This window comes from Lipophrys pholis, assembly GCF_963383615.2.
Source record: "Lipophrys pholis genome assembly, chromosome: 2".
Lineage (NCBI taxonomy): Eukaryota > Metazoa > Chordata > Actinopteri > Blenniiformes > Blenniidae > Lipophrys > Lipophrys pholis.
Genome location: NC_137636.1, coordinates 1,745,001 through 1,770,964, shown reverse-complemented (window position 1 = coordinate 1,770,964; position 25,964 = coordinate 1,745,001). Strand labels below are relative to the sequence as shown.

At 43.6% G+C, this 25,964-nt stretch overlaps 1 protein-coding gene across 1 annotated transcript in view; it reads right to left on the bottom strand.

The window, feature by feature from the left end:
• The window catches only part of bbox1 (butyrobetaine (gamma), 2-oxoglutarate dioxygenase (gamma-butyrobetaine hydroxylase) 1), a 34,958-nt gene that overhangs the window by 3,474 nt on the left and 5,520 nt on the right, over positions 1 to 25,964 (bottom strand). Inside the window, exons 3-5 of the mRNA XM_080458463.1 lie at positions 24,543 to 24,657; positions 2,198 to 2,396; positions 29 to 134 (exon numbers count right to left, since the gene is read on the bottom strand). Coding sequence (XP_080314589.1) covers positions 29 to 134; positions 2,198 to 2,396; positions 24,543 to 24,657 — 420 coding nt within the window. The remainder of the gene's footprint in view (positions 1 to 28; positions 135 to 2,197; positions 2,397 to 24,542; positions 24,658 to 25,964) is intronic.

Below are 25,964 nucleotides of genomic sequence, written 5' to 3'. Positions count from 1 at the left end.
CCTGTAAATCAAAGATGAATTTACTCACTCCAGGTGCAAAGTGCAGCGCCGGGTAGTCCGAGTGCAGACTCAGCTTTCCAGACGTGTACGCCACGTTGTTGGCCTGGGATTTGTCCTGGACTTGCCACGTGGGTCTGAGGACAACAAGGACGACGTGTCGTTAAGAAGAAGTGCAGCATGTAGTATGTTTGAAGTCGTACTTGTCAATATGAGCCAGTAACAGTCCTGCTGTGTTGAGGTGCAGCGACTGACGCTAGTTTAACTCCAGCAGAATTCACGACCCGCTTGAATATCAGTTGAACCAGATCGGTAGGATAACAGATAAATAAACTTTAGACTCCAACAAGGAGTTCAAACACATAATGATCAGCAAAACGTTTCCAAATATTCTACTTTTTAGGAATCATTTTACCATATTTCCCAGAATACAAGTCACATCTGCCAAAGAAAAGCATTAAGAAAAAAACCCAAAAGACAAAAGTGTCTTCGGTGTATAAGATGCTGTTTTAATTAAAGCCGTTGATATGAAGTCGTCTTACAAGACAAACAAATAAACTTGTACTCAGGAAAATACGGTACACACCTGAAATGTCTCAATTAAAATAAACAAATCTTCAAACTAAGAGTTTTTCATGCTAACTTGATCGCAGGAAGCCGCCTGTTATCTGTCTTTTCTATATTTACTAAATCACTGCGACACCCAGTGGTCACAATAGGTAAAGCAGGTCATTAAAATAAAAAATAAAAATGCAGATAAAGTTGTTATTTTTAAAGTTGGTAAAGTCACCAGAGGTCCGGTTTCGGTCCAGGAGTTGCATGTTTGACACAAATTTAAAAAAAATGACAGTCGGATTGACGAGTGAACAGAAACTGGATCAAGTGGTAATAATGTCGCTTTTCCAGGAGCTCCTCCTCAGCCTTACTCTCCTCGACTCAGCTTGGGTGGTTTTCTATGACAATATAGTTCCCCCGCGGAGTGGGCGGAGTCATCGGAGCTCTCCTCCTCCTGCGACACGTCGCTGCTCAGCAGGGTTTGTTTCTCTGCGTCTGGTTGGGAGTGTTTCTGTTGTGGTCGGGTTTTAAAAAATGAGCTGCCTTCTGACTCATCTGTGTTGTGGCGGGCCAGCCAATCAGCGGCCTGCATTCTGCCGACATCACATGTTCTCACTGGCCTCAGCTCGCTGGGAACCTGGGCTGCCTCGGAACCAGGGAAGTACCCGGTAGTGGTACTAACACGTAGTGGAACGGCGTCAATAGTGAGTAGAGTCAAGTGGAGTAAGGACGAGGAGGAACTGCTGGAAAAGCGCAGTAAGGAATTCAGTTTCAAACTGACTCGTTGCTGCCCCCCGATGCTCAAAAGCGGCACTACTGATTATTCCACATACCTGACCTTTGCTTGCTCGTCAGTATTTGGAGTTGTGGAGGAATCTAAAGCTCCTGCTGCCGGTGGTCCGGCCCAGGAGGAGAGGAACCAGGACTGTTTGCAACACGGAACCTCTCGGGTTCATTTAGAGACACGAGTCGACCACTAATGAGGTGAAGTTCTCACACATGTTCCGTTTGCACGGCTCGTTTGAAAGACGTGGTCTGGTGGCGGCTTCAGTCTGCTCTCCGTGAGCTCATCCGCTGGCGGCGGCGGCGGCGGCGCAGCTTCACGCTCCAGACCTCGGTTCTGACTGAGTGCACCAGGTAATTCCTCCAGCTTAAACTAAAAAAAAGACGGCTGGACGGCTTTTCGCTTGTTTTCCTCGTCTCTGTCCTCAAGTAATCAGCGCCGCAATAAGTCAAAGTGATCAACGGCGGTGCGAGGGAGCCGGCAGACACTCGCTACGCTTCACCGTCAAACCAAAATGAACCAGAGCCCCGGATAACGGACTGCTGGACGTTTCGTTTTGTTTGTGTTGTAAAGCCAGAATCAGAACACGCTGCTCATCAAAACACACACATAGTCTGTGTGGATTACTGGGAAAGGCCTGCACTGTAAATAAAAGCTCTTTTGTACTTAATTTTTCAGTAATAGGACCGTCGGGCTCCGTTCCAGCTCCGATTCGACCGGCGGAAAATCCTCACGATTTACTGGGAGGAAGATTATTAAACGGTGGCTTGGCGGGGGAGGAGGGGGAGGAGGGGGAGGAGGAGGAGGAGGAGGAGGAGGAGGAGGAGGAGGAGGAGGAGGAGTGCGGCGTCACGGTCGTACCCGTAAAATGTCAGCCGGAGGTAGCCAATCCTCTCGGCCAGCCTGGCCACCTGGCCCTGCTCCACCGGCGCCCCCTTCAGGTACACGATGCCAAAGCGACGCAGGTCCACCAGCCAGGCCAGCGCCGCCTTATCGTCCCGCAGGACTTCCTGGAAGTCGGCAGTGGGGATGCGAAGCTTGGAGTCCCAGTAATACCGCCCTGAGAGGAGAGGGAAGAACAGGCAGAAAGAAGAGGAAAAGTCATTTCATCTGGGAGGAGATTTACATACATATAGCCGTCGCTCTCCGGGTTGTGTTTGTCGGAGGAGAAATAATCTGTTTGCACGATGTGCCATCATGAAGCAACAAGCTGCCGGGGAATATTATCAGCACTTCTTCATGTTCATCTTCTTCTTCTCTGCTTCTATTCAACGTCTGTTACAAACCTGGGATATGTTCTTGTTGACCGAGAGCCAGAATATCCCCTTTTCTTTTTTTTTCTTTTATTGCACATGAATTCCAGCTCACATAAATACATCTCAGGAACATTTTTATGTAGCAGCTGTAAATTATAGTCAGCGACATCATCCACGTCTGCTGTGTTTCCAGCAGGAGATACCAGGAGGTTTTCATCCAGCTGTTTATTCAGCTGGTGAAAAATGAAGGTGTGCAGGGGAGTGGCAGGAGCTCCCCCAGTGGTTGTTTGGAGTATTGCATGAGATATCTGGATTGTTACTGTCAAATATTGACATGACACAGATTTTAAAATACTATTAAAAGTTCCTCATTCCGCTCACCTCTTCAGTGCTGTAGATAAACACCTTCAGGCTTCTACAGAGTGTGAGTTTAGCAGTGTCAGCATAACGTTATTAGTTGCTACGTCGTGAAATGTGGCTTGACAGCACAGTGTCACTCAACTGCTTCGACGTCTTTCGTTCCTCAGGAATCACAACATAATCACATTTGATGGTCATTTCCTTCAGAATAAAGTGTAAACATATATCACACACTGATTCTGCAAACAAACATTCAATTGGTTGAATAGTTGGACAAACCCTCCCATAATACCTTCCAGTAAAAACCACAAGTGACTACGAAAGGCAGTAGGTGGGTTCCTTTGCACATCACTGATTTGTAACAGTGAACACTCAGGAATATTTTCAGCAGATTTTATGATTTTTATGATACCTGAGATCATTTCCTTATCGTTTTGTCATGTTTATGGTTCAGGGCTGGATGGTGAAGCGGATTACTCTGAATTATTAATGTCATGCTCCCTATTACATTACCAGTGTTGAGCTTCTTCTTCTTTTTTTTTTTACGCTGGTCGGGGGGTTATTGGGCTGAGAAAGCACTTTGAAACGGGCAAGTGAAAGAAGTTGTGGAGCCACTTCAACAGAGCGTGCCTGTTCTTTCATACTTTCCATCAAAACACACCCGACCTTCAGGGTTTTTATTTCCATCCTCAGAAAAACGAAGACAGCCCACGTGAAGACTCGGTCTATTAAACACAGCGTCGGTGTGAAGCTGCTGATTTCCAGTCCTTAAACACATAATATTACAATTGAATCGCAGTACGAGAGAATTTACGTTTGTCTCGTTACGAAAAGGAAACTATTAATTCTTAGTTTGTTTATTTCCCCCGTGACTATTTGTTCCTGTAACCATCACAGCTTTTCCTCTCCATGTGATAGTTTGTGCTCCTCAATGATAAATAGCTCTCTGAGAAAGAAAGGAAAAAGGGGGGATCAGCATGTCTCCATCAGACAGAGAGAAGTGGAAAAAACCCCTCCCACTGCTCTCCACCCAGCTGGCTCGCTCCCTTTTTCCAGGCAGCCTCTCTCCTGCGACGTCCCAAGAAGCAGCTGCTAAGAACATTTGTGTGGGAGGAGGACGGTTCAGCCGAGGAGGTGGTGTACCTGTCTGACGTTTGTGGCTCCTCCCCCTGACTTCAGAACGCTCTACTGAACTCCCTGCATGATTTATCATCTCCGGTGTCGAAAACTATGCAAGGCAACGTGACGGCCTCGCGCCCAAGGCCGTTAAAAAATTCAGGAAGCGCCACAAAAAAGACTTTTAAAAAGCGCCTGGCCTTCGAGGCGCGGCGAGACGCAACATCAGTCAGAAAGACAGAGGAACACACCTCCAGGCTGTCGTCACAAACAATCAGTTTCTGGCTCCACAATTCAAAGGGTCAAGGACCCGCCGCTTGTTAAAACCTGTCACGAGGGCAGAGGGGCAATACAAGCGAGGGGGGCAGAGGTCAGGGCTGGATGTTACAATCGCCTGCTGGAGCTGGACCGGGATGTGGTGCCGCGGCGAGCACAGTCCTGGCCGCCGCTCAGCAGAGAGACCTCGCTCTGAACGCTCGTCACGTCCGCCGTCAAGAGGGTTGGCATCGCGGCCGCCGGGTCGAACAAACGATGAGAACCTTGGATGAATATCTGCCTCCTAATCATGTAATCAGTGCCTCGCATTAGCCTGCTTCTAACTGACAAGGCTGAACACTAATCTTAGATTGGGACGATTTCAGGAGGTTCTTCTTCTATCAGATCATCACAGTGCCACATTTAAAAACATAAAACACAAATAAGAGACTTTTAACCTCGACTGATGCCGAAACAAAATGGGTCAAGTTGAAAAAGACAAAACAGTGTCGGGTATTGAAGTATTGAACTGAAGTACACTGGTGGGTTAGTTGTACTACTGGATGTGCGGCAGGGTCGGGGGGATGCCTTGTCCTGGCAGTTCTTCCAAGAGATCATGATAGAAACTTCAGCTATATCGAAGCGACAACAATTCAACTTTTATGTACCGTAAAGTACCACAAGCTGAGGTGGGACGAGTCAAAATGCCACAACTCTCGACCCAAGATGAAGAGACTGATGAAGCTGAAGACATCAAGAGAACCAGGAGGAAACGCTTTGTGTCGTCAGTCCCTGTTTACACGAGGATGACCGACAGGAAACGGCAGGTTTTGCGTTTATGTGTCAGAGAGGTTTTTGATATCGATCATCATTCACAGAAATGATGCTATACGCTGATAACGCTGTAGTTTCAAAACCAGGCCACATTAAAGACTTACCAAATGGGAAATGTTTATTTTTTCCAAACAGTTATAATTTTTTATGGCCTGCAGAACCCAACAGCTGCTAACAATCATAGTTTATAACGTGAAAAACATTAGGAAGTCCTGCATTCAATCAAAAGTTCCTACTTGTCGTGAGACCGAGCCCATGTAGCGTGACTGGGGGGGGGGATGAAACCGAGGAAAAGTGGAATTTCCATTTGAATAATAAGACAGAAGCATTTACTTTTTGAAATCACATTACAGTTGAAAATGATGAATTTTTTTGGTTTTAAGCTGCTTTCCTTATTTCCATATCGAGCAAGAACTAAATCATGATACCTGATGTACAAGTGTTTTAGTTTTTTTTAGATTAACTAAATAGTTTAGAACCTTTTAGCATTTTCCAGGTCATGTTGGCTCAAGCGTAACACGAATCACTGCTGGTTTTGTTTTTGGAAGCTGTTATGAGAAACAGAAAGTAAAGAGTGGAGGCTGCTGACACACAGTTGGTAACTCGCTGGTGAACAGGGAGCAGTTCAGCTTCAGCAGACCAGACACAGGAGCCGGATCAGACCAGAAACACAAGTCGGACTCAGACGTCTCCGTCAAGTACCCAGTTGTCTGATTTAATAACCTCCGAGTATCAAACTGTTCTTGGTCGAGACTGAACGAGAACGTTCTTCTGTCATGTACGTACCTTGGATGGCAGATTTGTGTTTTGTTCACAATATTATTTCTAACCACACAACAAACTACAGTTATAGAAGTTTATTAACTTTTACACAAACGCTGAGTACAAAGATTAATTAATGCACATGTGGGATAAACGTGACGGTATTTTTTTACTAGCGAACACCCGAGACAACTTTAAAAAGAAGTCCACACCAATAAATGCATGCTGCCGGGAGATTATCGTGTGTCACACATGGTGATTACTCTTCCAGGGTGAACGTTGGGTAAAATGTGTCTGCTGTCTGGTAGGAACACCACCGCGCTCTGCAAAACATTCCGTGTCATAGATTACATTTCTGACACCGTGCTTTTGTCAATTTAATAGCTGGCTCTAATAAAGACAAGCACAGAGGCTGGAGAGCTTCAGATTTATGTGTGTCCACAAACTGGACCTTCTGAGGGAGATGAAACAAGCTGGTCCTCCTCCTCTCCTCCGCTGTGCTGGTTTCATCTCCCTGAGAAAACTGGAAATATTCACAGAGAAGAGAAGGAGAGAAAACCTGCAGGAGACGGTGAGGGCGGCAGAGCACATCGTAGTCCAAAAGACCAACTAGAATTGAAGGTCAGCTGTAATTTCAAAGACCTGACCCATGTGTGACAGGTCTGTTGTCCCTACTACCTCCGGGAAGACATAAAGACTCTTGGAAAAATCAACAGAGACTGAAAAAAGAAATCAAAGTTGCATGTAGTAATAAATGTAATATTTCATTTTTAATTCAGTTTTAGGGTTTAAATAATTATCAATTGTCACATTTATTAATTTGTTGCAGAATAGAATTGATAGATTAGATAGAATAGAAACGTTATTGTCAGTCACAAGTACAGCGAGATTAGAAAGAGCCAACCCACCTGTGCATCATCAAATCAATAAACAAATACAAGTACAAATAAAAACTGTTAATCTATAAAAATAGAGGGATGTAAAAAATAATAAAAAATCATGGGTACAGCTGGACATGCTTTACGTTTTTAAAACTGGTTTCATCAGTTCTTTTATGTATAACTGGACCTGGACGACTGTGAATCAAACCCACTTTCCCACATTAATAAAGTCAGGCTTAAGGGCTGGAAGGAGCCGATCTGCCGCCATAACTCTGGCCTCTACCGTCTTATTCAACGGAAAAACCCAAACAAGCTTCTACCTCTGCAGAAGCCTGTCCGTCCACATGAGAAAGCAAACTCTTGCATATTTTCCAGTTGTGGTGAAACTGAGATACAATCTCAGAATTACAAATTGTGTGTTTTTTTATTTTAATGTTTGCATAAAAAGACGATGAAAGGAGATTACCTGACTTCCTGCTGAGTGAAACCACTGGTTGTCAGAGCTGCCGGCGCTCAGAGGGTCACGACAGCCTGACAAGATAGTGTGTGTGCATAACCCCCCCCCCCCCCCCCCCGCGTTGGTGTGCTACAGTGGCTTTTCCAGATGAGGGAACCTGAAGCCGTGGCTCCTGTGGCTGTCAGGCGGCTCATGGCAGTTTGGCTCTGCCCTCGCTGTGCTCTGTTCGGGGCTGGGAGGCCCGGGAGGCGCTTCAAAGCGGCGCTCCAATCACCAGGGTTATCCAGGGGGCTTTTGTTTTGACTTGGTTAAGTTTTATCACAGAGCCTGGATCAGCTCACTTCAGTGATCCTGCTGTGGAAACGCACAGCGGAGAGTTCACAGCCAGATGGGCATAAACAAGCTTCCTTTTCCAAGTGGGAACAGGTTTTATAAATCAGACTCAAGCTGGTGTTTACAGTGAAAGCACAATTTAGAGCTGTTGCTGAAAGATAATCCAAGATGATTGCCTACTTTAGCTGGAATTTGACCCCAAACTACAGTTTAGTTTTTTTTCACTGGAGAAACTTGTTCCAGGTCATTTTATCTTTGCACTTCAGTAGATTAGTCAGAAACACTCACAGCTTCAATCCAACAAAGTCACATTAGCTGAACAATCATGTTATTCAGTATTGTGAAAACCATTTGAATTACAACACAGCCTGAAGTAGATGAAGTTAATGTCTTTGTGGCTTGAGTTTAGTTCTTCTAAATGAAAGTCTACTTCTCTGCAAGTCCATTAAAATCTTTTAATGAGTTAATCACACATTTTCTGTGAATGACCTGCAATTAATCACAATCTTAAAATAGAAGAGAATATTTTTTTTAGTCTTAATATGTCTCATAGTGTAATTACAAGTGCTGCTCCATTTGTGGATCAATAAGTGTTAAAATATAGTTCAGATAAGAAATTTGGTTATTCATCGCAGTTCAGTAAATCCTTTGTATCATTAATTGTTATTGATGTCACAATTCATCATGCAGCCCTAGTTTACAGGTAAAGTGTTTATGGATAAAACATATGATCTGAACAAATAAGAATCTTCCTTTAAAGTGAAACTGCCGCCAACAAACCTTCTACTTTACCCAATTCAGGTGAAATGGAGGCAGGAAGTGATCCCAGATGACTCTGGATGTCTACTGCAGGACAGACAGTCACTGAAAGTGGAGATATTTTCCCACTGTGAGGCAAGAACCACCCACTACACCACCTGCCCTCAACCATGTTAACCATATTTTCAAGTCATCTTTTAGTGCACAGGATTGTTAATGTCTTTATATAACTCAATCTTAAAACAAACCAATCAACAATGTGCTTAAAACTAAATTCTACATTTTAAATAGAACACAGCACTACGTTTTCATATTTGAGTAAAGCTAAAAAATATATGATGTATCCTCAAGAGAAATTATACACTTGCCAATAATACACAGTATTATGCAAAAGTAATATCACCAAAGACATAATCCTACTTCATCATGTAAAACTAGCAAGAAACGACTTCATAATACTCAAAACAACTATAAGTATTAAGTAATATTTGCCTTCCCAACATAACCAGACCTGTGTGTGTTCATATAACGAGACGGATCTGAGATTATTTTAATAGAGGATTTAAACAGCCCTCCATGGAAGTTGCAGAAAAGAAATGGTTGGACACACCAAATATGGATTCCTCGCTTGGTAATCTTGAATTAAGTGATAAATACAGTAACTTTTGGATAAGAAATGTTGCAGCCCACACCAGCCGATAACTTCGTCACTTCATTGTTTATTTCTTAAAGGTTTGAATTAATGATGTTAATGAAAACAAATTTTAAATCCTCGACAAACATCAGATTTTAAATGCAACTGAAGAATGATTCCCTTTGCGTTGTGCAGGTCTGTGGGGGTGAGCGTACTGTGTCCCATCTTCACGTACTTTCTGAAGCCTTCAAACTTTCCTCAAAGAGGAAGCAGATCATCGTTTCAATAAGCTGGGGTATCTTATTAGAGAGGGAAGAATTACAACGTCTCCGGGTAAATGATGTCCAATCCTGAGTGTAGTGAGAACTGCTCTGGTCAGCAGCCGGCAGGTTAAAATCAACAAGTAGTGTGATTAAATGCAGGATTTTGTTTTCATTTTATTGATATTAGTACTAACAAATGTGCTAATTTTGCCTCAAATTTACCTTTGCACTGTTATAAAACTGTAGTCTGTTCAAGCCTTGATTCGGGGGACTGCTCACAGCTCTGGAGCACCGACTAGAGGTGAGCAGCTGCATGACACTGGAACTAATCACTTGTGAGTGGGGTGGACATTCAATTGTTTATCCAACAAATTGTTGGACAAACAATTTCCATTTTGAATGTCCTACAAGTCCTTAAAACATGTTTTAAGAAGAACCAGTCTGAACTAAGTCAGGCTTTCCAGGTTTCAAACTAAGAACAAATTCAATATAATCCTATTTGTACCGGCCCAGCGACTCCAGACACTTGTGGAAATGCAATTAAATGAGCTTTCAGTTATATTCCAGTTGGTAATTAGTATGTACGCTGGGGTTTTTCATGGTGTGTGTGTGCGTGTGCGTGTGTGTGTGTGTGTGTGTGTGTTTGTGTGTGTGTGATGTATTGTAGTGGGTCTGCATGAAGCTCACTTCACCCTCCAGTAGTTCAACAAACACACCTTTATTTAGGAAACAGACCTGGATGACAGGAGCAGCCAGCGTCTGCATTCCTGGTGTGGCGGAGACAGTGTGAGCAGTGTGTTCTCACTGAGGAGCTGCACACACACACACACACACACACACACACACACACACACACACACACACACACACACACACACACACACACACACACACCAGCCGAGTCGACCGGTACTCGGTCAAACTAGCAGCCCTTTGCCAAGTTATACTTGGTGCTTTCAGTACTATTTGAAATACCAGAGCAGGGCGTCTGGCCTGGCTGAATAAAATGAAAAACCCAATGATTAGAATCGTTCAGCTTCCAGTGCAGTCTGACGTAAAGGTGATGAAATTTCCAAAAGCAGATGACAAAGGAAAAGGATTTAACGCGAACGGTGCTGATCCATGGTGGAATTAGAAGAAAACTCGTGAGGAAAAAATAAATAGAAAAGTTGTTGAAAAAGGGCCAATTTTCTAGATTGTTAGAAAGAGACACTTTATAAGTGGGAGGCTCGGCGCGCCACAATTTCTGACAAGTCTGGAGTTGCTGAAACCCTCCAGGAGTCCATCACAGCTCCCTGCACAGGGTGAAGAAGCTAATTACCACCAACAAAAACACCCAAGTTGTAGCTTACAGCACGAATTCCTCGCATTCCCTCAGGTTGAAAACGCAGCGTGCGAGTGTTTGGTAAAGTTTCTCGCCGACACCGTGGACGGCGTGCGAGGCGGCGGGACATGGTTTTGGAGAAGCGTACGAGTTTTTCCACTGATGCGCCTCCGCAGAAATGTTTCCAGGAGCCTTTCCTGTCGACTGACGAGTGGTGACACGGGAGGCTAAACTCAGACCAGATGGCAAAGGGGGGAAACTACGTCCAGACGGAGAATTGACAAATCAGCTGCTGCTTGGCCGAGTAATGGAATCAGTCAACAGAGCTAATAGAGAAGAGGCCCTTTGAGAGAGTTCTGACCCGATCACTCAGTGAGTTTACAATTCAAATGGAATATTAACTCAGGTAGTATACAGGAAATCAACTCTATTCAACAAAGACTCCAGAACGGTTGAGAAATGTTAGCAGGAAAAATAGTAACAAACTATAGTAAATTACCTTATTATAGTAAAAGAAACCATGTCAAAGTTTGATGCTCCTTCCTTCATGCAGCTGGGAATTGGGAGAATTACCAGTTAGGAAAGTTGAATTTCCCAGTTCGCAGCATTCACACGACAAACAAGCGTCACGGCAACATCCAGCGGCATCGTTTCAACGTCATTGTGAGAGTTGAGAAAAGAGAAAAAGAGGATTTGTTTGTACATTTAGACAAACAGCTGCTGCTTTGTTTTGTGTCGTTAGAATAGAATAGAATAGAATAGAATAGAATAGAATGCCTTTTATTGTCACTTGTACAGGTACAGTGAGATTAGCATCGTGAGCAATCATCAGAAATACTTCCACCCTGGTTTGTGGTGGTGACAGGGACTCTTGTAATTTATGACTTCAGCTCTCACTGAAACTCTTGCTTCTGGGAGCTCTCCAATAAAACATTTCCCAGTGGGAAGTTCCCATTTTGGCCACATTTGGATCATGTATACTTCATATATTTCCTACTGGGAAGTGGGAACTTCACCACTTCCTAGATATTCATGAACTTGTGACTACGTTATAATTCTTCAAACCGGCATTACGAGCAGCCAATCGTCCGTCAGATAGAACCGATAGAGAAAGAAGGTGAAGAACAGGAGTCATCGCACGTTTGACCAGAAAGACAAAAGGAAATTTAATGATGAATGTTAAAATACTAACGTGATTTTTCTAGACAATCATCAGAGATCAAAGATAAATGAACAAGAGAACAAAAGTGAAAAAATGTTTTCCTCACTTTCAGGTGATTTTTAGAAAAACAACAGTTGTTTAGTCAGAGAGGCTCCGACAGTCTGAAGCTGCAGTCACACCACAACGGTTCAAATGAAAACGCATGTTTGCATTTTTGTTTTAGAAAAGTTTTGTGTTTATGCAGCAAAGTTTTGAAAACCATGATGTTTACACGGAAATGATGACGTCGTCAGCATGTTGGGCCACCAGTTTGTTTTAGTGATGAAACCACAGACGAACAATACGCTATAATAATAATAATAATATATATATATATATATAATATATATATAATAATGCTATATTATGCTATAAACATGAACAAACACGTACACTTTCAACCCTAAAACTCACCGGGATACTTTAATCTACCTTCTATCCAGTCTTACAGGTTAATGTTGAACATTTATTTTCCATGTAACTTTTAAAAATATTGTTTAAGTTATAATTTGATTTCCTTTTTTTTTTTTTTTACTTTAAAATCAAATAAACACTTTGTATGATCAAGTTCATTTATTATTTCCATTGATTTTACTAGTTGTCTTGTAGAATTATCTATTATGCCATTATATCTATTATTATGAGTTTTAGATAGATTTCATGGGGACTATCAACATAAATCACCCTGTAACGTAAAAACACTAAAAAGAGGCACGTGAAGCGTAAAAATAAAGTCTTTGCTGGCGGTTCTCACACGGCTGGGTCCCTGTTAGACAGCACATCGAGCCAGCGTGGGGCCGAGGTGTCCACATACGTACGACGTCCACACCGTTGTAGAGTTTTTCGTCCACGTGAGCGTCGTGGCTCCGCAGAGCAGCCGACGTGACGACAGCTCTACGCCTGTGTTTGCTCTCCCCCTGGTCCGAGCCGGCGAGCGGACAGCTCAGCTCCACTTCAGCTTCAGCTCATTTAGGACTTTTTGGGTCGACAAGACAGAAAAGCATGATGCTCGTCAAGAGTGTCACAGATCCTCGCTGTGCGTTGCCATCAAAGTGCATTAAGAAGAACCACAAACGGCTCGGCAGTCTGCTCGGCCACACGGCAGGGGAAGGTTTTTCCACTTTGTATTTGGAGCATGTATGGGCTTTATCAGACTTTTGACAGTCGAGACGCTTCATGTTTTTGGCTGCGAGGAGCAACTAACCAGGGAGGCTTTCTTTTTTCTTTTGGCAGTCTAAATGAGAATATGATACGGACATCTGCTGCAGTGTGAAAAATCTCATCGCACCTTAAGTGTCGTTGCTGTTTTCTGTCAATCAGTTCTCCACAAGTAAACCAAAGACAGAATGTACCCGGAAAAGTCTGGAGTTTTCTGAGTTTATTCACTGCATACCTTTAACGGCGCTGCTCCATCTGGTTCTTATTTATTGTTCCAGTTTCAGTGTTTCTGCTTTATGTCATCTTGACATTTTCATGCTTCTGCACTTTCTCGTGTCGTGTTTTGTCTGGCTGTAGCTCCACACACCGTCCACACACCGTTTACATGGATTCAAGTGAAAACGGCGGCCTGGGCGATTTGGCCTAAAAATAAATGATCTCTGTTTTTTTTTAAAAAGAAAAATTCCAGTTTCGATTTAATTTTCGATTTGTTTTCTCAATGCACTTAAAAATGACTGCAGACATCAGATATATTGTCAAAAGTGCAACTTTATTGTTGTGATTGACCTCAGAGGTAAAATAAATAATCTCAAAATAAAAAGTAAACGAGGCTCAGTCATTCAACAAATTCAAGCTTTAACCAGGTTTAAGCAAAAGTGCAACAGAAACTACGGAAGCCCACAAGTAATGGGAGAATGGAACGCCAAAAATACAGAAAAACTGTGAGGGGGTTGAATTTGCAAAATAAAATGTTTTTTAGCTGCAAAATTTGATAAATTGACTGAATGGAGTTTTTGCGCAGCCCGAGCTCTGACTTGAGTTTGTTGTATTTTGGGGCTCATTTACATGATGACGGTAAATGTCTCAGTGGAAATGGAGAAAAATAAAACTTTTCAAAAAGGTTCCTGCTCCTGCTCCTCCTCCTGTCCCTCCTCCTGCTGCTGCTCCTGTTCCTGTTCCTGCTCCTCCTCCTGCTCCTGCTCCTGTTCCTGTTCCTGCTCCTGCTCCTCCCCTGTCCCTCCTCCTGCTCCTGCTCCTGTTCCTGCTCCTGTTCCTGTTCCTGCTGCTGTTCCTGTTCCTGTTCCTGTTCCTGCTCCTGTTCCTGTTCCTGCTCCTGCTCCTCCCCTGTCCCTCCTCCTGCTCCTGCTCCTGCTCCTGTTCCTGTTCCTGTTCCTGCTGCTGTTCCTGTTCCTGCTCCTGCTCCTGTTCCTGTTCCTGTTCCTGCTGCTGTTCCTGTTCCTGTTCCTGCTCCTCCTCCTGCTCCTGTTCCTGTTCCTGCTCCTGCTCCTGCTCCTCCCCTGTCCCTCCTCCTGCTCCTCCTCCTGCTCCTGTTCCTGTTCCTGTTCCTGCTCCTGCTCCTGCTCCTGTTCCTGCTGCTGTTCCTGTTCCTGCTCCTGCTCCTGTTCCTCCTCCTGTTCCTGTTCCTGCTCCTGCTCCTGTTCCTCCTCCTGCTCCTGTTCCTGCTCCTGCTCCTGTTCCTCCTCCTGCTCCTGTTCCTGTTCCTGCTCCTGCTCCTGTTCCTCCTCCTGCTCCTGTTCCTCCTCCTGTTCCTGTTCCTCCTCCTGCTCCTGTTCCTGCTCCTCCTCCTGCTCCTGTCCCTCCTCCTCCTCCTCCTCCTCCTCCTCCTCCTCCTCCTGCTCCTCCTGCTCCTCCTCCTCCTCCTCCTCACCATGGCGGTGGGCAAATAGTTCACTTTCCCTGGATTTGGTATAAGTTTTTTGATTCCATTCCTGTTGTCTCGGGAGTCTTTTCATCACGTAATGTTCACTTATTTCCCAGAACTATTTCACCCTCCAAAAATTTGAGACGGTTTTTATCACATCTATATTTCTCCTTTTCAGGTCCTGAGAATCAGGGTCAAATGTCTGATTGCTGATTCTGGAACAACCTGCTGGAGAAAATTAGGCCTCATTCTTCTATTACATCATAAAAGAATGTGAAAATTGGGTTTGGATTTCTGAATAAACAGAATCTAGTGAATCACCTTAACAAATTGTCCAACATCCTCAGAATCAGTTTTTCCATTACCTTTTTAAGGTGAAGTTATACATTATAAAACAAAAAAGGCTTGAAATGTGTCAAATGAGATAGATAAATATAAGCAATTGTTAAAGTTTGAATTAAATGATGTGAAAATCAGCTTCTCAATTATATTTTAGTTATTTATCAAAATATAGAATCACTTGAAATGTTGAAAGAACTTCTCTGGTGACAAGGTAATAGAAACTTTACAGTTACATTTTTTCCAAATTTACATCAACATTTAATTTTTTATATATAACAGGATCCAAATTCCTGCCAAACTAACATTTTGGGGATTTAAAAATTACAAATATGGGAATAAATAAATAATTGAATTCAAATCACACTCCAAATGAAATCCACTTTAAAACTGCATAATACAGCAGTTTTCTTTAATAACCAAAAATCTGCTATTTTGAATTTATATATCATGATTACACAATGTATGACAAAGTAATTTGACTTTCACAATTTCTATATTTCACATGCTGATGAAGTTGAAATGAAGTTAGTGCTATACATTGTGTGGTTTAAACAGAAGTTGTTCTCGCTGCGCTGAAGGAGGCAGAGCAGCTGAAGGAGGCAGAGCAGCTGAAGGAGGCAGAGCAGCTGAAGGAGGCAGAGCAGCTGAAGGAGGCAGAGCAGTAGAAGGAGGCAGAGCAGCTGAAGGAGGCAGAGCAGCTGAAGGAGGCAGAGCAGCTGAAGGAGGCAGAGCAGCAGCACGCAGCTCTGTTAGTACGATTCAATGCAGCCATTCACAGCCAATCACTCAACTGTTTACTGAAAAATGACATGTCATTATGCCTTTTCGAGGAAGAGTAATCAAATAGTTAACTGAATCAGGGAACAGTTGTAATGGCGTCTTGGAAAGAGGGCTGCATTGACAGAATGTGAAGTGTGTGTGTGTGTGTGTGTGTGTGTGTGTGTGTGTGTGTGTGTGTGTGTGTGGGGGGGGGGGGGGGGGGGGGCTTTGAGTGGATAAAAAGCCAGGAACAACGTATTTGGGCTCTTTTTTTTTTTTTTGGGTACTTTCCGAAACATCGACTGAGCCTGTTATTATATCTGCCTTTTAAGTACCGGTGACATGAAATTAGTCATGACTCCCACCTCGACTAAATAAACATGACAAGCACAGAATGCGAGGCCCGAGACGATGACAAGGTTCAAAAACCCGAAAGCGTCTGGCAGCCGTGGAGGAAACAGGAACGTGGAGGAAACAGGAACGTGGAGGAAACAGGAATGTGGAGGAAACAGGAACGTGGAGGAAACAGGAACGTAGAGGAAACAGGAACGTAGAGGAAACAGGAACGTGGAGGAAACAGGAACGTAGAGGAAACAGGAACGTGGAGGAAACAGGAACGTGGAGGAAACAGGAACGTAGAGGAAACAGGAACGTGGAGGAAACAGGAACGTAGAGGAAACAGGAATGTAGAGGAAACAGGAATGTAGAGGAAACAGGAACGTGGAGGAAACAGGAACGTAGAGGAAACAGGAACGTAGAGGAAACAGGAACGTGGAGGAAACAGGAATGTAGAGGAAACAGGAACATGGAGGAAACAGAAACGTGGAGGAAACAGGAACGTAGAGGAAACAGGAACGTAGAGGAAACAGGAACGTGGAGGAAACAGGAATGTAGAGGAAACAGGAACATGGAGGAAACAGAAACGTGGAGGAAACAGGAACGTGGAGGAAACAGGAACGTAGAGGAAACAGGAATGTGGAGGAAACAGGAACATGGAGGAAACAGGAACGTAGAGGAAACAGGAACGTGGAGGAAACAGGAACGTAGAGGAAACAGGAATGTAGAGGAAACAGGAACATTGAGGAAACAGGAACGTAGAGGAAACAGGAACGTCGAGGAAACAGGAATGTAGAGGAAACAGGAACGTGGAGGAAAGAGGAATGTAGAGGAAACAGGAACGTGGAGGAAACAGGAATGTAGAGGAAACAGGAACGTGGAGGAAACAGGAACGTGGAGGAAACAGGAACGTAGAGGAAACAGGAACGTGGAGGAAACAGGAACATGGAGGAAACAGGAACGTGGAGGAAACAGGAACGTAGAGGAAACAGGAACGTAGAGGAAACAGGAACGTGGAGGAAACAGGAACGTGGAGGAAACAGGAACGTAGAGGAAACAGGAACGTAGAGGAAACAGGAACGTGGAGGAAACAGGAACGTGGAGGAAACAGGAACGTGGAGGAAACAGGAACGTAGAGGAAACAGGAACGTGGAGGAAACAGGACTCTCCGCCCAGTGACGTGAAAGGTTGGGACTGCTTCAGGGACGGGTGAAGGAGACGGACATACTAGACTGAAGGGTGTTTGTTATGGAGCGTGTGACATATATTCAACCGAAGACGGCGAACACCGAGTGGCCCTCCAAGACCCAGAAGGAACTGAAGGCCAGGACAGAAGCTAAATATGCTCAGAGGCGTTTTAATCTAATCTCACTCTCTGCATTACCTTCTGCTCATGTGTTGTCAATATCCTATTGAACTTCTTGCTTTTGAAGACAAATATATAGATTAATACTGAAATTCCAGTTACCGACAGTTTATGGAAAAAATAAGCTAAAACACATTTTCAACGTCAAATACGGTGAAGCAGTGCTCCCTGGAGCGACTCGTGAATCACCACTAAGAGCAGCTGCAATCTGATTCAACAAAACACTCCAGGACAGACAAACTGGTGGACACACTCCCTCTCACCTCTTTCTGAAAACAATCATCATCGACACGATTCAGCAGAAATGCTGGAAAAACTGTCATTTTCATGCCAGGCTACCAGTTCCAAACTCCTCCAAACTGTCTTTGTTCGTGGAATAGACCGAGGTATAGAAGTACAGCGTGTACCTAGTACAGCGTGTATAGGAAGGGAGGAAATGTGTCTCCACTGATGCAGCTGATGGTTGTTTGTTCGTTGGAGGAGTTCGAGAGTGAACAGCCTAAAACATGATTCTGGGATCTGCCGTCAATCAATTTGCAGAGAAACTATTCCTGGGGCCAGTGAACATTTGCTCAGTAGCGTATTAGTAACTTCCAACGCCACCATCGTGTGAACAAACATCCAGCAAAGGCAACGAAAGTTTACCGTTTTCATCGTCAGGCATCATTCTGGTTTAGTAGATATTCCCTTTAGACGAAACCACGAGGAGATCAGGGGGAGCAGCACTAAAGACACCCCACCAAAAGAAATAAACACATCCAGAAAGTTTGATCTCACCTTGAATTAAAATATCCTAAAGCTGATCCAAACATATTTTCCCAGGAATGTAGATCCTCCTCCAATCTGGTTAGAGAAGCGACTGACATGTGGAGGTCTGATTCTGACACGTAAAAACACTAACGCGACAGCAGACTGTTTGAGGACAGAGACAACAGATGAAGAGTTCTAAGTTTCTTTTCAGAAAGAACACAAAGCAGAAAATATCTGTATTTTCCACAGCAAAGTTTGCAGAATATGTTCATAACCTTGCAGTATTCATTTAATACCGCAATAACACGAGTTCTCATGATGAATAGGTATTTTGAAATGATGGGAAGACCAAACAGCAGACTTGTCATCACTACAATACATTAGGGACATTAGATTTCATTCAAAGCAACATATATATATATATATATATATATATATATATATATCCAAGGCCCTGTTTGCATCACAACGTTTTTAAGTGAAAATTAAAACCTTTCATTGCGTTTCGGATGTCGGATTACGTGAAAATGGTGGTTGGAGCGACTGAAAACGCAACTTGAAGAAAGTGCTACGACTCCGTCTCCATGGTAACAGAAATGGAGGAGCGCAACCTTTCTGAAACACTACCACCTAAGTAAATGGTTGTTCTGCACACGCTCAGTAGAAAGACAATAACAATGTCTTCCTCCAGGTCTGTAACCTGCTGTGACAGCCACAGTACGTTTACTCTCCGTTGTTCTCTGTGTGCATGTGTGTGTGTGTGTGTGTGTGTGTTCATCCATAACGATGTAGACAACCCCTAGCCTGACACACTAAACCGCATCAGTTTCAGCGTTTTTGCCATTTCTGTGTCAGCGGCCATCGTTTTCAAAATGCTAGCGTGTAAATGTAAAAGAGCAAAATCAGATTTACAGTGAGCGATAGGCGTTGGAATCTTCTTTAGGGCTCAAAGACGAGAAAGAAAACCACAAAGCAAAGGGAATCTCAGAGAACAATGTCGTAGGGAGTCGATCCACATAAACAATCAGTAAAATGTTCCGGAAGACCCTCTCAATGAAAACGTTGTTTGTCCAGTTTAAGAAGAGACATGATGTCCTCCAGACGAGACACAAAACCTTTCTGAAACCAAAATTCAAAAACAATTCATTCTCATGTGAAACGCTGTCGTGTAAACGGTACAACATCATATATAGTGCTGATACAAAGGAGTACTACGAGGCAATCCGTGACGTACTCAGAGAGTTGGTTTTGAGCTTTTTCTTCAGTATTGAGAAACTCGGTAACTCATTCATGTGATTGATATTGCTGTTGAAATCAAGTTTCTTCAAAGACTTTTACTTTACAGTCAAAGGTTATCAACAGGAGGTCCATTACTCTGATGATGTTCAGGTTCAGGTTCACCATGAATAGGATTGGTTAAATGCAGAGGAGTAATTTCCCCATAAAGTATACTTTTATGAATCTACTTTTCTTCTCAATGCTCTTCCTGTTGCAGCTGTGATTTGACCCCAGGTCTCCCACACTGAGGTTAAGACTTAACCTCGTGTGCTACCAGGGGGACACATTCATTTACACAAAAAGGAAGTTAACACCACAAAGTGGGATCAGTCAATCAACCAGACCAATTGAAATGTAACAAGAGGCAAAGTTTCTGTCACAGAACGTAAAATAAAGTCCCTGTCTCTGTAACCATGAGAGACCGAATAAGAAAATGTCTGTAAGAACAGTCGAGTCTTGGAAACTGAATTCCTGCGTCTAGGTTATCTGCAGGCTCGGGGATTTGTTCATTCCCCTGGAAGGAAACACTGACAACAGCGTGTTTGTATTTGGTAAGAACATGCAGCTATTTGCTTGACCCTCACTCTAAACCACTTTTCCATATGGCAGAGACAGAGGGGGGTCTGTCTCGGTTCTACAGACGTCAGCCCTTTGCTCCGCTTCACGTGCTCGGTTCGGGTTCGCGCGGCGCCGACGTGCAAGGACAATAAACCGGAGAAAATACACACACAGCTAATTTTGCTGCAATAGCAATTTGGAATACAAAGACCAACTTGGCAAACTGACTGGAGATGTATTTGTTCAAAAGATAACACGTGCTGGAAATCCACAACTCGTTCATCAGTTAAATGAATCATTTTTATATTTTTTTTTATTCCAGGAAGTGTCCTTGAATAGCGCTGTGGCCAGACTACACTGCGGTTTTAAAGCGCACCACTCCATAGAAACAGCCCAAGCAGAAGAGAATAACATAGTGCAGGTTGAATAATAACCCCAGAGCTCCCATTATCATGTTGACCTCTCGCTGTCACCAGTGCGCCGCACTTTCACTACAGAGAACGTTTTAACAGGCTGACCCGGGCCCGTAAAACCCAGGCCAACTGCATGAAAAAGAAAACTACGGAACTTTAAACTGAGCACTTCACTTCAGCGGATTCACGTCATGAAGGAGAAGAGGAGCGAGAGTATGAGGAAAAAACCCTCGGAGGTGAACGCTACGCACCATCCTTCTCTCCACAAGCTTCTCCTGGTATTTCTCTGTACGAGGAATTTCATGCTGGCGTTCAGGAGGAAATAATTAAACCCAGAATGAGTGTGTGTGTGTGTGTGTGTGTGTGTGTTGTGATTTGGTGCATGAGCTTAGCTTTGTCTTCCAGGAGCACTCTTGGCTGGGAGCTGAAGGGAGTACACAAAGTACAACATGACTGTGAACAACGATGAGGGGGGAATTTATTTTAGTCTTTTACTTTACATTCCCGACGTGAACGGAGCTCCCCTAAAACACACACACACACACACACACACACACACACACACACACACACACACACACACACACACACACACACACACACACACACACACACACACACACACACACACACACACACACACACACACACACACACACACACACACACACAATCAGTCTGGAGCAGAGCAGGAGCCACTCAGCCCTGTGGGTCCTTCAGGACCACGTGTAAGAGTGTGTATGTGTGTGTGTGTGTGTGTGTGTGTGTGTGTGTGTGTGTGTGTGTGTACACACGCACACACATGGTCCATCCCCCGCTCCACTGAGAAGCTTGTACCTTGTTCCACAGCTGAACTTTCTCCTCGGTTGTCTGGCAGTCTGTAAAATGTATTGGGCCGTAGTAAATGTACTGTAAAACCACTTCTCCTCCAAGTCCTGAGAAAAACCTCCTTAACAAGCCTGTAATGTTCACCTGTAATGTTCACCTGTAATGTTCACCAGTAATGTTCACCAGGAAAGACTTTATCAGGGCCATCATTTTACCCGGGAAGGTGAACGGAAAAAACCACACTTACTTTGATTCAATCGGCTACACACACACACACACACACACACACACACGCACACACGCACGCACGCACGCACGCACGCACGCACGCACGCACGCACGCACGCACGCACGCACGCACGCACACACGCACACACGCACACACTCAGCTGCCCCTAATCCTAAGCCCTACATAACCTCAAAACATTCCCTCGCCCTTTATGTACCTGACACGTCTACATGAAGAAGACACTCGCGGTGGTAAACAGCTTTGCGCCACACGACACAAACACACAATGCCGCTATCTAATTACAGATAATTTAAGAGAAAAGCAGCACTGAGGTCCCATTCACACGACGTTTCAAGTGAAAACGCATCGTTTGTGTTTCCGCTTTAGAAAAGTTTTGGCTTTACACAATAAAATGACCAGACTGCTGAAATCTCACTCCCTGTAGGAACTTTTACTGATCTAATGTAGATTTACATGCTGACTAAACCTTTCTACGTTCAAACAGTAACATCAATCAGTAAACATATAAATACGCTGGCTGCTTTTAATACATGCGCTTTCCCCCCGTTTCTGGCTGAGATCTTACAACGAAGGTGTTTATCCAATATGCAAAATGATGTTTGTGACGGCATTTGGTCACAGCACAGAAAGAGTCGGCCGTGACGCGCTTCATCGGATCCGTGGCTGTTTGTGTAAAAACAGGTACCACCTGCAGCTGGGCATGCTGACAAATTACCGCTCTCAGAAGCAGCTTTGAAAACCGCAGTAATTCATGACAGTGTTTGTTCATCCCGTTAATTGTACGACAGCTGCGCTGTGATTTATAGCCTCCTTTAAAAAATAATCTCTTTTACCATTACATCAACAGCAATTAGAAGCTAATCACTAGTTTTAGGCCGGAGCAGCTCAATCACAGCGGGAGTCTTTTATCAGCAGCGTATCTGTTTCCATTTTATCAGAGCAGAGACGGCTTGTGTGACTTCATAACACGTTTGTGAGGAGATGAACGCTTCCCACTTTTCAACGATCTCAAAAATAGAACGAAATGCCAATTTAAATTAAATATACATAACATGGAAATAAATTTGCTTATTGTTCCTGATAGTCTGCTTTTCTCAAGTTTGCAGTACTCTTTAGCACCTCTGTTGTGGCTCCCTGAACATTTCCACACATCTCCTTTATAGATCACTCACATCCCAAACTCATTTTAGTGAGTGAAGCTGATAAGGCTCGTTATGACCCAAAAGCTGGAAGAAATAAAATCACTAGAAAAGGTTAATTGAAAAAAAACTACTTGCAACGCATCGAAATCTGTTTAGAAAAAAGGCTCAAATGGAAAAACAACCAATAAATGTATAAAACAGTTAAAGAGGTTAAAATGGCTAAAATGACCAAAACAGCTTAAAATAATAAATAATATAACGTAAAATGGATTACAGCTTAAACGGTCAAAATAGTTATTTTTTTAAAGTTCTGCATTTACATCTCCATGTTTTGAAAACAATGTCAGTTTCCAGGGCAACGCAGAAGCACTGAAAATGATGTAATTATCATGTAGAGCCACTGTTATATAGGCAGAGAGAGAACAAAATGCTATGAAGGGTATTGGTATGGACAGACAACAAACTGGGATTGCTACTGCAGGCGACTGTCAACAATAAAACTCACACAGTCCGGAGAAAAACATTGTTCTAATTGTCCATCTGCTGAGCATGTGCAGAAAAACGCTTTACCATGGTCGTTGTGCACATGTGTGCAGCAGCGTTTCATAAAAGTTCTGTTTTCCTCTGTTTCCACGGAGACCGAGCATTTTTGAAAAGTTGTGCTTTTTAGTGTCTCCGAGCACTGCTGTTGTGTAAACGGACACGCAAACCTCAAGTGTCCCGTTTTCATGCGTGACTTCATGTGTTGATTAAAATGAGGTGAATTAGAGGAGGATTATATTGAAAGCATGGTTTGTGGTACTCCATGAGCAGGAGAGCCCACCTCCTCCCCAATCCCACCCAGATGAGGTAAACACCCTCAGACTCCTGAGATGATTTCAGTCCCAGGTTCTTCCTGTCCAGGTGAATAAACGCCGTCTGATTTTAGACCGTTTCAGGAGGAAAATGAGCGAACGCAGCAATGCCTTTCATTGTGGCTTAACAAAGTCTATAATCTTCAGACAGAAGTGTCAAAATGAACATCTTTTATGACTCAGTGGTGGCATCAGCCATCTTCTATAGAGTGGTCTGCTGGAGCAGCAGCACTCCGGCTGCAGACAGGAACCAACTGAACCAACTGGTGAGGAAGGCCAGCTCTGTCCTGGGCTGCCCCCCCTGGACCCTGTGGAGGTGGTGGGAGACAGGAGGATGCTGAAGAAGCTTTCATCCCTGATGGAGACCGTCTCCCACCCCCTACATGGTACCGTCACATCACTGGGCAGCTCCGTCAGTGACAGGCTTCTCCACCCGCGGTGTCTGAAGGAGAGACTCCACCGGTCCTTCCTCCCTGCTGCAGTCAGACTCTTCAACCAAGCCTGCTCCCAGTAGACCACTGCACACCACCACCGGACAATATCACTCCACTCCAACTGGGCAAGAAGTGGTGCTATAACTATAATAATCTATAAGAACTTATTTACTATGTAAAATACACCCATCCCCATACTCTGTACATGTCCACACTTATAGGCACCGTGTGCGTATTCTTTTATCATATTGTATGTTTATCTGCTTTTATCTGCTTTTATCCGCTTTTTGTGCAATACATCCACTCCCATACTCTGTACTTGTCCACACTTATAGGCACCGTGTGCATATTCTTCTGTTATATTGTATTTTTATCTGCTTTTTTTAGTTCCTGCTATGTGTCTTTCTTTCTCTGTACTATCCTGCTGTACCAATGCAAATTTCTCCACATGCGAGATAAATAAAGGGATATCTTATCTTATCTTATCTTATCTTAAAGAAGGCTGAGATGATCTAACTGGTGTCAGAACGTCTCAGGACATCCTGCAGTGACACTGCTCTTCTAAAGAATCCAGCAGAAAAGTGTGGGGCTGAATGTGGGCAATGTGCTCCCCATTGAGGCGCTCAACTCCAGACTTACGTTTGAGGAACAGCTCCTCTTGCACGGCTCGTCTGGCAGCAGGAGAGAAGCAGCGTTTCTTCAGCCACTCGGTGTCGAACACACTGACGTGCTGGTCGGGCCACACAATGGAAACCTGCAGAAAGATAAAAGCTTATTGATCCCTGGTGGGCCACAACTTATTTCTTTCTGATCCAAACTCTTTTTCACCTCGTAATATTTTGCTGCTGCAACGCGTCAACTGAAAGACACCACCTCTTTTTCATTTAAAAACACCACAAGCTTTTTTTTTTTTTTTGTGTCTTTTTTTAACAACGTGCCGAACAATTTACTGTTGTGCAGTTTTAATGACACCACTTTGATATTGGCAGAAAGGTCTAGTCTGGATATTACTTATTTACTGGATTTCACTTTTGTTCACTAAACTGGGCTTTCGAGTAAAACCTGATGCAGAAAATGCAAAGTGAACTCAGCGTGCGCGCTGGGTTCACTTTTAATGGACAGGAGTAAATGTCACGCCAAGCAGCAGTCTGTTTATAGCCGCGTCCCACTTCAGGGGCCGGATCCTGCGAAGGACAGAGCTCAGAGGGGTGATTCCTTTGGAGAACTTAAAGGTCAGGCTCAACGCGTGTTTCTGCTAAAATTGGACCGTCTCACCTCACCACCCTCCGAGGCTTAATCACTCACCTTCAAACAGCTGTCGAGATGCAGCCCAAACATTAAAGAACGGGCCAGTTCAACACAGTTCTGCACATGTAGAGCAACACTTGTAGAGAATGAAAATAATTTATGACCTGTTAATCACCAGCAAATTAACTGATAATGAAAACAGAACAATAAAGAAAGCAGCACAACAATCTAGAAATGTCCTTCGTCAGTAAACATGAATATACCCTAGAAAAGCAGGAGGAACACTTCCTCTGCCAGTTTCTCGCTGTAGGAGGAGAGTCATTCCTTTCCACCGTCGCTCACGTGGAATCGCTGTTGTTTCTCCGTCAAAGTGTCTAGAAATGAGTGTGTTGTATCTGTGTGGTCCTCCCAGCCTGTTATATGGTAGATAGATTCTGTATCATCGACTCCTCGGCTCTTCAGATCTTTTCTCAGCGTTGAGTCACATCTTAAACTTTTTCATCCCTTTTTTTTTTAATAAATTAATAACTGATGGTTACAAGAGCACATATTATTGAGAGAACAGAGTTAAACATTGCATTGCTCACCTTGGAGACAAAACTTCATTCTTTTATAGTTTGACTTTTAAGGAGAATTGTTTGATCTAAGTCACGAGTTCATGTCCAAACTTGACAGCAGGACTTTTTATTCTAAATGACGAGGTTCCATTACGGGGAGACGAGAGGCTCCTTCGGGTGATTAAATCGCTGTAAAGTCCTCTTAGATAGTAAAAAGGAGGAGTCAGGTCCATAAATATTTCCTTTTATTCCATCT